Source organism: Dermochelys coriacea, chromosome 11 (assembly GCF_009764565.3).
Source record: "Dermochelys coriacea isolate rDerCor1 chromosome 11, rDerCor1.pri.v4, whole genome shotgun sequence".
NCBI lineage: Eukaryota > Metazoa > Chordata > Testudines > Dermochelyidae > Dermochelys > Dermochelys coriacea.
The window spans coordinates 79,676,579-79,691,359 of record NC_050078.2 but is presented as its reverse complement, the minus strand read 5'-3'; the positions used below and the strand labels follow the sequence as shown (position 1 = coordinate 79,691,359).

Here is a 14,781-nt window from a genome sequence, read left to right as displayed (position 1 = left end):
CCGAATTGGCAATACCTCCCAGCTTTGTATCATCTGCAAACTTTATTAGCACACTCCCACTTTTTGTGCCAAGGTCAGTAATAAAAAGATTAAATAAGATTGGTCCCAAAACCGATCCCTGAGGAACTCCACTGGTAACCTCCCTCCAGCCTGACAGTTCGCCTTTCAGTAGGACCCGTTGCAGTCTCCCCTTTAACCAATTCCTTATCCACCTTCTGATGTTCCTATTGATCCCCATCTTCTCCAATTTAACTAATAATTCCCCATGTGGCACGGTATCAAATGCCTTACTGAAATCTAGGTAAATTAGATCCACTGCATTTCCTTTATCTAAAAAATCTGTTACCTTTTCAAAAAAGGAGATTAGGTTGGTTTGGCACGATCTACCTTTTGTAAAACCATGTTGTATTTTGTCCCATTTACCATTGACTTCAATGTCCTTAACTAATTTCTCCTTCAAAATTTTTTCCAGGACCTTGCATACTACAGATGTCAAACTAACTGGCCTGTAGTTACCTGGATCACTTTTTTTTCCTTTCTTAAAAATAGGAACTATATTAGCAATTCTCCAATCATTCGGTACTATTCCTGAGTTTACAGATTCATTAAAAATTCTTGCTAATGGGCTTGCAATTTCAGGTGCCAATTCCTTTAATATTCTTGGATGAAAATTATCTGGGCCCCCCGATTTAGTCCCATTAAGCTGTTTCAGTTTCGCTTCTACCTCTGATATGGTAATATCTACCTCTATATCCTCCTTCCCATTTGTCATGCTACCATTATCCCCAAGATCCTCTCTAGCCTTATTAAAGACTGAGGCAAAGTATTTGTTTAGATATTGGGCCATGCCTAGATTATCTTTAACCTCCGCTCCATCCTCAGTGTTAAGCGGCCCCACTTCTTCCTTCTTAGTTTTCTTCTTATTTATATGGCTATAGAACCTTTTACTATTGGTTTTAATTCCCTTTGCAAGGTCCAACTCTACTCGACTTTTAGCCTGTCTCACTTTATCCCTACATCTTCTGACCTCAATTAGGTAGCTTTCCTTGCTGATCCCTCCCATCTTCCACTCCCTGTATGCTTTCTGCTTCTTCATAATCACCTCTCTAAGATGCTTGCTCATCCAGCTTGGTCTACAACTCCTTCCTATGAATTTTTTCCCCTTTCTTGGGATACAGGCTTCCGATAGCTTCTGCAGTTTTGATTTAAAGTAATCCCAGGCCTCAACTGCCTTTAGATCCATAAGTTCTTCAGTCCAATCCACTTCCCTAACTAATTGCCTTAATTTTTGAAAGTCAGCCCTTTTGAAATCAAAAACCCTAGTTGCAGATTTATTTTTGTTAATCCTTCCATTTAGTTTGAACTGAATTAGCTCATGATCACTTGAACCAAGGTTGTCCCCTACAACCATTTCTTCTATGAGGTCCTCGCTACTCACCAAAATTAAATCTAAAATGGCATCCCCTCTAGTCGGTTCAGCAACTACTTGATGAAGGAATCCATCAGCTATCGCATCTAGGAAAATCTGAGCCCTATTATTATTATTACTAGCACTGGTCCTCCAGTCTATATCTGGGAAGTTAAAGTCTCCCATGATCACGCAGTTTCCATTAGTATTTACTTTATTAAAGAAATTAAAAAGGGCTCTATCCATAACCAAATTATATCCCGGAGGTCTATAGCACACCCCAAGCACTATCGCAGGAGAGGCTTTACTAGTTTTCTTCCCCAATGTAATTTTTGCCCAGACAGACTCTGTCTTATCCATTGCATCCCTTCTTATTTCTTTACATTCTAACTCATCGTTGATATACAATGCTACTCCACCCCCTTTACCTTTGTTTCTGTCTTTCCTAAACAGCACATACCCTTCAATACCTGTAGTCCAGTCATGACTACTATTCCACCATGTTTCTGTTATCCCTATAATATCTGGTTTCACTTCCTGCACCAGTAGCTCTAGTTCCTCCATTTTGTTACCTAGACTCCTCGCATTGGTGTACAAACATCTTAATTTTTGCTGTTTGGCCTCGCTCACACATTGTACCCTATTAGGCACAGTCATTCTACAGCCAGTATAACCTATTAGACTAGTATCCACACCGCCCTCGCTCCTTATATACATTCTCCTACCCATGGCTGTATCCTTTCTTACTTCATCTTCTTCCCTCTCAATGCTAAAATCTGGCGTGGAGATTTTCTGGACATCTCCCATCCATCTCCCCCCAATTCCTAGTTTAAAGCTCTCTTTATCAGTTGTGCCAGCCTCGATCCTAGAAGTCTATTTCCTTCTCTACTGAGATGAAGTCCATCCCGAGAGAACTGACCTCTGTCCGTGAATGCCTCCCAGTGGCCATACATCCCAAAGCCCTCCTTATAGCACCACTGCCTAAGCCATCTGTTGACAGTCATAATCTTGTCACACCTTTGTTGCCCTTCTCTAGGAACAGGAAGGATCCCGCTAAAGATCACCTGAGCCTCAATTTCCTTAAGCGTCTTCCCCAGCCTAGCATAGTCTCCCTGGATACTTTCCAGCGAGAATCTGGCTGTATCATTTGTTCCCACATGAAGGATAATTAGGGGATTCTTTCCCATTCCCTTGAGGATCCTTTTCAACCTCAGGTCTACATCCCGTATCTTAGCACCCGGAAGACAGCACACCCTTCTATTCTCAGGATCAGCTCTAGTTACAGGCCTGTCTATTCTTCTCAATAAAGAGTCCCCGATCACATAGACCTGCCTTTTCCTGGTGACAGTGCTATTCTCTAGTCTCTCCCCTGTTCCCTCTGGCTGCAAGTTCTTTCCATTCCTATTTTCCCTTACAATTCTCTTCAACCCATCCTGTATCCTCCTGGGGCTCATATTTGGTGTAGTCTCCCTTGACTCTTCCCCTTTTTCTATAGGGCTAGCCTCTCTTCTCTTCTTCCTTACCCTTCCACCTTCAGCGACTACCTGCTGAGCCCCTTCTTCATTTTCCAACTCTGCAAACCTGTTCCTAAGCTCTATTTCTCCTTCACTAGCCCGTCTTTTTCTCTGCCTGGTTCTTTGAGTCACATGCTTCCACTGACCACTTTCCTCATCCAGTCTCTCCTCAAAATTCCCCAGCCCTGGTTCCATCTGTGAGTCTGAGCTTTTCCCTTCAGATACCTCATGTCTTTGCTCCATCATCTGCTCAAACCCCTTCCTAAACTCAACCAGACTTTCCACCTGCATCTCCAAACCTCAGATCTTTTCCTCCATCAGCTCTATCAGACGACATTTCATGCAGAAAAAACTCTTACCGGTTCCCCCCTCCAGGATCATGTACATACCACAGCTTCCACATCCAGCCATCCTCAATGTGTCTTCCACTACAGGAGTCACTCCCACAGCTGCCTCTGTATCTGTCATCGCCTTCCCACCTAAATCCTGTTAATCTGGGAAACACAAGCCACGCCAAAAAGACCACCCCTCCAGCAAAAGCAAACCCCAAACAAGCACCACAATACAAACTCCCCTGTTTAGAGCTCTGTTTGCTAGCTCCTGTGCCGCTGCCTGACTGGCTGGCTACCTTTATAGGGCCCCTAGTCAGAAGCCCCACCCCCTAGGCAGGGCTCAGCTGCTCTCTCAGCACAAAACCCCTACACACACACAAATACAAATACTAAAAATACAAAACCAAGTACAACTACCTTCTCCTCCAACAGAACTCCCACTCAAACTCCCCTGAGTGATATTGAGTGATATCAAAATGTTTTGAGAATTCATGTTGAATTTGCCAAATTGTTTTGGTGTAAAAAATCTGAAGAAATTGAAATGTTTTGGTTTCACATTTTCAAAATGAAACATTGAGTTTTTGATTCAAAATGACTTTTTGTTTTGAAAATTCCTTTATTTTATTTTTTTAAGAAAATGCTTGAAATCAGAACAAGACATTTCATTTCAGGTCAAACAAAGTATCTTGGTCAACCTGGAACTAATTTTTTACTGACCTTTTCATTCACTGAGAATAACTAAATAAAAAATCTTTGTGGTTCAACCTGAAATGCACCCTCCCCGCCAATTATTTGGAATTGCAGAAATCTGAAAACCCTATTATTCACCCAGCTTTAGATTATAGCAGCCTATGGGCTATTGTATGTAATCCATACCACCTGGCTGCAGCTACTCTAAGTCTTGTCACCAGGCAGATGTTACCAGCAGGCGGTGCTTTCTAGCCACATCCCCTCCTTATTTGTTGCGTGGCCCCATTGTCGTGGGCTGCAGAGTGGTTATGCAGAAGCTGGCCATGCTAGTTCAAAGCCTGCTAGGGACTTGCCCATGCTGGGGAAGACATCAGCTGCTTCCTGGCCCCTTTGAACAACTCACATGACAGGTTTCAGAGTAGCAGCCGTGTTAGTCTGTATCCGCAAAAAGAAAAGGAGTACTTGTGGCACCTTAGAGACTAATAAATTCATCTGAGCATAAGCTTTCGTGGGCTACAGCCCACTTCATTGGTTGCATGCAGTGGAAAATACATTATGATGATTTTATATATACAGAGAACATGCAATAATGGGTGTTATCATACACACTGTAACAAGAGTGATCAGTTAAGGTGAGCTATTACCAGCAGGAGAAGGCGGGGGGGGGGGGGGGAAACTTTTGCAGTGATAATCAAGATGGGCCTTTTCCAGCAATTGACAAGAATGCATGAGGAATAGTATGGGATGGGGGGGGGATAAGCATGGGGAAATAGTTTTACTTTGTATAATGACACATCCACTCCCACTCTTTATTCAAGCCTAATTTAATGGTGTCCAGTTTGCAAATTAATTCCAATTCAGCAGTCTCTCGTTGGAGTCTGTTTCTGAAGTTTTTTTGTTGTATTATTGCGACTTTTAATCTGTAATCGAGTGACCAGAGAGATTGAAGTGTTCTCCGACTGGTTTTTGAATGTTATAATTCTTGATGTCTGATTTGTGTCCATTTATTCTTTTACGTAGAATCTGTCCGGTTTAGCCAATGTACATGGCAGAGGGGCATTGCTGGCCCATGATGGCATATATCACATTGGTAGATATGCGGGTGAATGAGCCTCTGATAGTGTGGCTGATGTGATTAGGCCCTATGATGGTGTCTCCTGAATAAATATGTGGACACAGTTAGCAACGGGCTTTGTTGCAAGGATAGGTTCCTGGGTTAGTGTTTTTGTTGTGCGGTGTGTGGTTGCTGGTGAGTATTTGCTTCAGGTTGGGGGGCTGTCTGTAAGCAAGGACTGGCCTGTCTCCCAAGATCTGTGAGAGTGATGGGTCGTCCTTCAGGATAGGTTGTAGATCCTTGAGGATGCGTTGCAGAGGTTTTAGTTGGGGGCTGAAGGGGATGGCTAGTGGCGTTCTGTTATTTTCTTTGTTGGGCCTGTCCTGTAGTAGGTGACTTCTGGGTACTCTTCTGGCTCTGTCAATCTGTTTCTTCACTTCAGCAGGTGGGTATTGTAATTGTAAGAATGCTTGATAGAGATCGTGTAGGTGTTTGTCTCTGTCTGAGGGGTTGGAGCAAATGTGGTTGTATCTTAGGGCTTGACTGTAGACAATAGATCGTGTGATGTGGTCTGGATGAAAACTGGAGGCATGTAGGTAGGTATAGCGGTCAGTAGGTTTCCAGTATAGGGTGGCAACTATGGTGACAGAAGGAGGGGAAAGGATATCATGGAGAGATATGCCATATGAGAAGAAAGTTAAACCAATCCATATTAAGGATAAGGAAAGTGACATGACATGAAGGCTCTAGATTGCATGATAAATGTCTCCCCTACCTCAGCCATACCAGCATTAGCCCCCAGATGCTATGATATTGTTATTTGGAGTACTGTGTCCAGTTTTGCCCTCCCCCCGCCCCCCCAGAAAGGATGTGGACAAATTGGAGAGAGTCCAGTGGAGGGCAACAAAAATGATTAGGGGGCTGAGGCACATGACTTACGAGGAGCAGCTGAGAGAACTGGGCTTATTTAGTCTGCAGAAGAGAAGAGTGGGGGCGGATTTGATAGAAACCTTCAACTGCCTGAACGGGGGTTCCAAAGAGGATGGAGCTCGGCTGTTCTCAGTGGTGGCAGAAGTGGAAGAGAGAGAGGGAACTCTGGTGACTGAAGGAAGGGAAGGGATATAATGGAGAGATGTACCATATTAGAAGAAAGTTAAACCAATACATATTAAGGATAAGGAAAGTAGAAAGTCTAAAGACTGAGTTATAGAACCGAATGAATATTAACTGTTCATGTGGTGTTAGCCGTTACCATTTCAGGGCTTGCAATCTCTGTACACCTCAGATTCCCAGAAGCAGAACTGGGCCCCACTTCTAGACACAGTTCAAAACTGTAAACCTTTGAATTTTTAGTTTCACTTGTAACCAGAAAATCCACAATATGGATAGAAATGTAATTAATGATTATCTGGACACTAGGAATCAATATAAAATGGAGAAAAAATATTTAAATCTTTGTTCATTGAAAAAACTCTTAAATAGTTTGTATTTATTTCTGTTTGCTTTATTTTAGGGGCACATCTTGAAAATATTAGTAAGTTCAATTTTTCTCCCAATCTAACCTCTCATATGAAGTTGTACACGGTTAAATTGTTGTTGTTTTTAATTAAAGGAATGATGTCAATTTGAGAATCAAATGCACTAACTTTTGCTACAATTCAGAGGTCACAGCAGATCAGTCATTTGCAGGATTGGGGTCTTTGTAATAAATCATTGTCTACAAAATGGTATGTCAGAATAAAAACCAGACTTTGATAATAATGTTAATTATTTCATTTCTTTCATTTCTTGCACGCACACCACTTCCAGTGCAATCAAAGGGTAATGGGCCATGAAGAATAGTAATCAAAATATTCTGAATTTTGATTTTTCATCATCATCATCATTTTTATTTCCAATGACCAAAAAGGGGTGGGGAAAATGTCAACCAAATTGTCACATGCCCTCCCCCCCCAAACACAAGCAATTTTCCCACCAGCTCTAACAATTAATAATCAGACCTAAAGACATCTTGCTCTGCAAAACTGTAAATCTTTAAAAAATGATATTGGAGCTCTGAGCCAATGCATTCTTAAACTTATGCTTCATTTTCAGCAAACAGGTGGCCTTGTTGAAGTCAATGGGAGTACTCACATGCTTAAAATTATGTACGAGCATCACTCTTTGCATCATCAGTGTCTAAGAGTCCAAGCCTGCAAATACTTACATGCATGAGTAACTTTATTTATGTGCCTGAGTGTTGGTCAGATTGGGTGTTTATAATGCATTTTTGACCTGTAATCTTAGCTCCTGATCCTGAGTTTGGAGCCATGAGAGTGAACGGTTGAATTCAGCCCCACTGATTTCAGTGTAGATTCAGGTCTTTAGAATACCACGGGAAGGTATATGTTAATAGTAATGAACAGCCATGATCCTTCTGCATTATACAACCCACTGGTGAATGTGTTACAGGCCTGCCTGCGTACTGCTCTACATACAATATGAGTCTGCTACAGACCCTTGCTAAATCTACAGCAATTTGGTCTTTTTTTTAGCTCTGGAGGTCCACAGTTAAATCCCTGGTGCATCAAACAGGATGGTGGCCATCACTCTTGCATATGGTTAACTTTAAGTATGTGATTACTTCCACTGAAATAATTCAAGGCCTATGTACGTGAGCTGAATGACTATAATGAAAAGTGATCTTTAAATTTCCAAACTTTCTAAGAGAATTTTTAATTGCCTTTTCCTTTTCTTTTTATTTAAGGTGAACTGAATGAAAAAATTAGTAAGTTATATTTTCTCATTTTTGTATGGATTGCATCTTCTCATGACATTTTCCATCTACTTTTCTCCCCAGACAGGAACTGCAGGCTGAATTCAAACACACAACAAATGAATTGTCACCAAGAAAGATTGTGAGATAGTGATTAAAACTAAGGGTATTGAATAGATATGCTGGTCCAGATTCTCAGCCACCTAATGAAACAGTGTGACATACATTCTGAGTTTTGACAAGCTCTAGTCTGGAGTTTTATAATACTTCCTTATGGAATCACAGAAATGTATTGGAACACTGTGAGTACCAACTCCAACACACACACGCAGGCCTTGACTTTGTACTAAAGTCCCAGATCAGATGTAACAAGATAATAACATACAAGACAACAATTTAACACTAAAATAAAGATACAACACTATCTGTAGGTAAGGAGTTTGTCTACAGTGATCATCACATTACATAAATTCACTGCCTACAACCCCTGTCCCACCCTGTGTAGTGGTTGTGTATCGGATGTGGCCTTTAACCCCACTTAGGGCTAGAATAATTGATACTGGAAGATTTCAGAGGTGCCTTATCCATGGGTTTGGAAGGGAATTGTTTCCCAAAGACTGATTAAAAAGTCTTGGGCCTGAGATGGTTTTGATGAAGGGGTCGGGCTTCATTTAATCTTGGGAGAAAAGCTCTTCCATAATGTCTTTATTTCTGATTTTTTAATTATTATTACTATTATTATTATTTAGGTGGACTTCAAAGAGAACTTGGTAAGCTTTTTTCCCCTTCTTTTTTCTGTAATGCATCCTTTTTTATTCATCAGATTCAGCTTAACAATGAACTTATTCACATGAGCGCTCACCTTTATTTGATTTGCTTGGTTTCAGAATGGAGAAAAGCCCTAGTTTGTCCAAGTAAGTAAAGTTTGTGTTTAGTTAATGTCCAAATTTCACTTCCTTGAAAGATCCTTGCTCCCTTTCTTTGTAGAAATAGTTTAAAACAACACAAAACACAAGTAGGAAATAATGCAATAGTTTCTCTGGTTGAAGTTTGAGTGGTGAAGGCAGTTCCCCAAGTGAGCTATAGAGCTGGGGAATCTTCCTTTGGGAACACAGAGAGGAGTGAATTAACATTTTTCTGGATAATACATGCTCAGGGAGTACTTCAATGGGATGCTGTCCTGATATTATTCTTTGCACATTCGCAGGGGAAGGACAGTCCAGTGGCTAGGGTAGAATTCTGAAGGCCTCAGTTCAGATCCCTTCTCCTGTCTGACATTGGGCAAATCACTTAATTTCTTTTTTGCCAGAAGGGGAGTAAAGGTTATCCTGGGGCAGGGAGGTTAGAAAGAGGAAGAAGGGGGAGGTCAGCATGAGGGAAGAAGAACATTGGGAAAGAATGAAGAAAAGAGAGCCCTGGGGAATGAGGAAGAAAGAAGCAGCTGTTTGAAGGAAAGGGATCAGGTATCAGAGAAAGGATATGAAGAGGAGAATTAGGAACCTGACTGAGAGAGGCAGGATAGGGGAAGAAAAGGGGAAACATACCTGAAAGAAAATGTATGAGCAAGGAAGTAACAAAGGAAGAGAAGAGAGATCAACAGAACAAAAGCAAAGTGATTCTTAGCCTGAAAACTGATAGGCTAAGTCTGGGCCCAAGGTAGGATTTTTCTTTTGAGTTTGAACTCAACAAATCACCCACAAGGTTCTCCCTGCCTGCAGACATTTCCTGCAACATGAAAGAAGATTTCTTCCCTTCCACCCAAATCTCCTCCTATCCTCCTCTCCAAGCTCAATTTCCCCCAATCTCCATTTTGGCAATTTCCAAAATGAAATATTATGATTTTTTTTATTCAAAAAGACTTCTCATTTCAAATTTTACTTCATTTTTTTTTTCAGGTTTAAAAATCCTCAAAAGTGAAACAAAATGTTTTATTCTGTGTCAAACAATATATGGCATTCAACCCAAAACAACCCAAAACAAACACATTTTAAGATTTTTGGTTGACCCAAAATGATTTTTTTAAATTTATTTTGGTGTGAACCTAAAAATCAGTTATTTGCACAGTTCTGGGAGAAGAAGACAAAGATGCACAAACGCTTCCCACATGGGTTTCAACTGCTGCTCCATGGGTCTGCTCTTATATACATCCAGTGTTTAACATGTAATGAAAGAGGTTCCAGGGCTCAAGCAGTTTTTTTACATTCAGAATTGATGCAGCAAGCCCAGAGGTACCAGGGCTACAAACTGCCAAGCCTAGAGATGCCAGAGCTCAACACTGGCATGCCCTGGCACAAATTTAAGCACTGAACACATCTCCTTCCCCACACAGACCTCCTTATTCCTGATATATGATTTGGTGGAAATTGTCTGTCCTTTTTTATTGTCAGCCATTCTAGTGATCAGGCTATACTGGGAGCTTTGTCTTCAGGGGAAAAGACTACTTTGTCATTTTTTGTTAAAGTTTGATTCTATGGCAGTCATTTGATGTGCTTAGTGGAGGTGTGTGAATAGCCAATTCTTCAGTTTGCTGGCTGTACTGAAAACAAATAAATACAGGAGAACCTCAGAGTTACAAACACCACATTTATGAACTGACGAGTCAACCACACACCTCATTTGGAACTGGAAGTACACAATCAGGCAATAAAATTAAATTAAATAAAAAAGCTAATACAGTACAGTGCTGTGTTAAACATAAACTACTAAAAAAAGGGGGGAAAGCAGCATTTTTCTTCTGCATAGTAAAATTTCAAAGCTGCATTAAGTCAATTGAACATTATAAACTTTTGAAAAGACAATCATTACATTTTTTTCAGAATTACGTAAAACCTCCATTCTTGGGATGTTCATGACTTTGAGGTTCTACTGTAAATAAAATGAAAAAATTATTTCAGGGTGGCTCAAAATGATTTTTTTTTAAAGAAATTGGGCAAACTGAAAAGTTGAAAAAATCAGGTTGAATGAAACATGTCTTTTGACCAGAAATGGTTGATTAATTTATAAAGTTTTAAAATATCTTTTAAAACAAAATTGAAGCCAATTTCAAAAAGAAAAATCTTTTTGAATCAAAAAGTCAAACTGTTTTGTTTCAAACACTGAAATGGGGCATTGGCCTTATCCTTTGCCATGCCAGGACCCCACACCAGATGAGAATTCTCAGTCAGATCTAGCTTTGGGATGGGAGATTGCCTACATTTAATTTCAAAGGGAAAAAGTGATACCACCTTCTCAGTCCTTCTTCATTCCACCTGGATGCCAAGCTGGAGACACCTAAATCAGATGTGGGCCACCTATGTCTTCTGTAGTTGAGGATGCAAGTGAGCTTCCATTGTAAGCCCTGCTTTCCCTGCAAACCGCATACACAGGAATATCGCTAACAATAATCAGAACATGATTGTTAGGGGAACATGGCTTGCAAATTCAACCCATGCATTTGAAGAGTCAAGTAACTCCCAGCTGAGATGACCCCAGAGCCGCTGAGCATAGAAAGGTGATGGTAAGGTCAGTTCTGCAGTGGCCACTGCAGTGTAGGGTAACCAAAGGACAGCTGCTTTCCCAATTTTTTACCTTGCAAGTGAGCTACATCTACATTGGCACTACTCTGCAGTGACTTACATCGAATGAGAACTGGACTAACGTCCATGGATGGTTAAAGGATAGAGAGTGGGGGGCAGGGGGTAGATAGGAGAGAAGTTTCCTCTCCTCTGCTGAAAACAGAAGATGATCTCCTCCTTCCTCCTTAGATAATGTCATGAGCAGACCTGGGTGAAAAATGGATATTTCATTTCATTGGCAATTTCAAAAAAATGAAGACAGATTTGTTTTGGGTCAGACCAGAAATGAAAATTTGTAGAGAGTTTACAAAATGATTTAAACAAAATGTTTTATTTTGAGCATTTATACACTTTTTTTTACTTTTTTAAAAATAAAATGAAGGGAAATTTTGAAAAGAAAAATTGTTTTCAACCAAAAAAATCAAAATGTTTCATTTTTAAAATGTCAAAACAAAATATTCTGATTTTTTTTTAATATTTTTATTTCTCTTAAACAAACAATTTGGCAAAATTGACATGGATTTGGAAAATGTTTGTGTTATTGAATCTGCATTTTTCACCAGCAAAAGTTTTGGCCTCACAATGTCACCGACTCTAGTTGTGAGAGCGGCCCATTGTGTTTCAATCTACTTTAATCACTGTTTGTGCTAAAACATCTCTCTGCTTCTTCAGCCTGTCCTAATTCCTTTTTCTTGTGGATCGCCTCACTCTAGTAGAGGTGGCCTCTTGGCAGATATCCCTTTCTACCTGGCCTTGATTATTCCCCATGGAACTTAAGTTAGGGGTATATCAAATCATGTTAGGGTGTGACCTGACTTTAAATATTAGGAAGGAGGAGCACAGCAGGGGTTCTGCCCATGAGAAAGAAATGGAATAAAATCCCCAGCATTCCTGGGTCTCTGGTCCCCTCTCTGGGGAGAGGCATCTGCAGGAGAGGAAAGAGTCTGCATCTCAGGCCTGGCTCAGATGACCTTTTGCTCTTGTCACTGACCTGTTCCTGCTCAGGTTTGTGACTCTGCCCTGCACTCTGCTGAGATCTGGGAGCTCCTCCCCATTCAGAGCTGGGCAAATCCTGGAGGAAGGAGCTGGGGCAGATCAAACCTTCCCCCAGAGATGAGCTCTGCCCAGGGGTGATGGATCCTTCATCCTAAAACTGGGGGGGGGGGGGCATGAGGCCCCACCCGCCTCCATGGGCCTGCCCCTGCCCCTTCTCTTCCTCCGGAGGCCCCGCCCCCTGGGCCAAGCCAGAAGCTGGAACCTGGGATGTGGGAAGGGGCGAGAGCAGCCCCTGGCCCATGTCCCCGTCCCCTGGGTCCCCACCAAGGCAGGTGGAGGTTCTGCAGCTCCCCACAGTTGCCCGCGTGGCTCTTACCCTGACCCAGATCCAGCTTCCAGCCTGGCCTGGGGACAGGGCCTCGATGGGGGCCAAAGAGCTGCAACCGGGCCATGGTAAGCGACAGCCGGGCAGCTGTTGCGAAGAGCCATGGACCCTCCATCAGCCTTGGATGGGGGGTCCTCTGGGGGGCAGGGCCATGGGCTGCCCTTGGGCCCCCCCACCCCAGGCAGGTGGAGGGTCCATGACTCCCCACAGCTGCACAGGTTCCCCAGGTCGGGCTCCAGCTTCTGGCCTGGCCAGGAGGCAGGCCTTTGGGGGGAGGAGAAGGGGCAGGGGGCCAGGCCCGTGGGGAGTGGGACGGCCATTCCTGCATTGCTGCACCTCTGGCTCTGCCTTCAGCGTCCTGATTCTCTCTCTCTCCACTGCAGCGAATGTGACCATGGATCCAAACACAGCAAATGCCCAGCTCGTTGTGTCTGAGGATCGGAAAAGCGTGAGGCGTGGAATTGCACGGCAGGAGGTGCCGGACAATCCAGAGAGATTCCATTCTTTCTGTTTGCTGGGCTGTGAGAGGTTCACCTCGGGGAGACATTACTGGGAGGTGGAGGTGGGAGATGGGGGATTTTGGGCTGTGGGTGTTGCCAGAGAGTCTATGAGGAGGAAGGGCGGGATCAGATTTAACCCTGAGCAGGGGATCTGGGCTGTAGAGCGGTGTGGGGATCAGTACCGGGCTCTCACCTCCCCTGAAACTCCCATGCCCCTGAGTGAGAGACCTAAGAAGATTGGGGTTTATCTGGACTATGAAGCGGAGTGGGTGGCATTTTATGATACTGGTAATGAGACCCTGATCTTTACTTTCATATCAGCATCTTTCACTGGGGAGACAATCCTTCCCTTCTTCTGGGTGGGGATTGGCGTCCTGCTCAAAATCTGCCCCTGAGGCCTGGAGATAGGGAGGTGGAGTCAGGGGTAGCAATATCCCATTGGGCTTCACTCTGGTTGTGGACCAGAAATGGACTGAACTAGTCATTGTCCCAGGGACAGCTCAGATGGTTTACAACACACTGCTATGGTTCTAGAGAGGGGGATGGGGGTGATGGAGGAGATGGGGGGTTGTAGGGAGCATAGGCACCGACTCTGTTGGTGCTGCAGGGCTGGAGCACCCATGGGGAAAAATTAGTGGGTGCTCTGCACCAACCAGCAGCCAAGCTCCCATCCCCGCCCCCCCTCACCTCCTCCTCCTCCTCCCGCTCCCCTGAGCGTGCCATGTTCCCACTCCTCCGCCTACCTCCCAGCGCTTGCCACTGCCAAACAGCTGTAGCCAGCTCCGGGAGGGAGGGGAAAGGAGTGGGAACGTGGTGCGCTCAGGGAAGGAGGCGGGGCCGGGGCAGGGATTTGGGGAAGGGGTTGGAATAGGGACAGGAGGGGGCGGGGCAGGGGTGGAGTCGGGTTGGGGCCAGGGCTGAGAGGGGTCGAGCACCCACCGGCGCCAGTAGAAGTTGGCGCCTATGATAGGGAGAGGAGAAGCTGAAGACTGGAAAGGGGAACATGGGGCTTTTCTGGAGAGGGAGATGCTGGAAGGAAATGGAGAGAGAAAGAAAGGGAAAGGGGATAAGTAAAGAGAAAGGGAATAAAACTGTTAAATATTATGGAAAGTGATTGTGTTATTGGATGGCTTATTAAATCAATCGCTTTGTTCATGAAAAAAGCAATTTTAGGGCCTTAAATTATTCTCACAGATTTTGGACACTCTCTTCTCTGTGTTCTGATTATTACATTTAATTGTTTGTAATTCTCACCTTTCCTGACTGTAAATATAGCATGTATTTTAAATACTGTTATTTCTGCTTGTTATTTTCTTTTTTCTCTGTTTCTTTCAAACTGTTTGTTTTTTAAAGGAGCAGTACCTTTTTTTCCTGCATAAACTCTGGACTTTCTGGTGGGCATCCCAGGTCTGCAGGATGATGTGATCTCACCAGTCTCCGCTTGTGGCCCTGTGCCAGTCTACCTAGGAAATACCAGCAGCTATGCCAGTTATACTGAGCAGCATATGCCAGTGTGATTCTGCCATGCCAGGGTACTCCTTCTCCTCCTGCTCCATCATACAGTCCATCAGGTGCCTTTGGTGGGTCAGAAAA

At 43.2% G+C, this 14,781-nt stretch overlaps 1 protein-coding gene across 6 annotated transcripts in view; it reads left to right on the top strand.

The window, feature by feature from the left end:
- Positions 1-13,881, top strand: part of LOC119863710 (butyrophilin subfamily 2 member A2-like) — a 57,039-nt gene extending 43,158 nt beyond the window's left edge. For 2 of the 6 annotated variants that reach the window (XM_043505847.1, XM_043505843.1), the window contains 5 exons: positions 6,512-6,532; positions 7,745-7,765; positions 8,503-8,523; positions 8,641-8,667; positions 13,072-13,879. In XM_043505847.1, coding sequence (XP_043361782.1) covers positions 6,512-6,532; positions 7,745-7,765; positions 8,503-8,523; positions 8,641-8,667; positions 13,072-13,583 — 602 coding nt within the window. In that variant the 3' untranslated portion in view covers positions 13,584-13,879. Of the gene's footprint in view, positions 1-6,511; positions 6,533-7,744; positions 7,766-8,502; positions 8,524-8,640; positions 8,668-13,071 lie in introns of all 6 variants that reach the window. The other 4 variants (XM_043505845.1, XM_043505844.1, XM_043505846.1 and 1 more) reach the window with 4 other exon arrangements.
- The last annotated feature ends 900 nt before the right edge of the window (positions 13,882-14,781 follow it).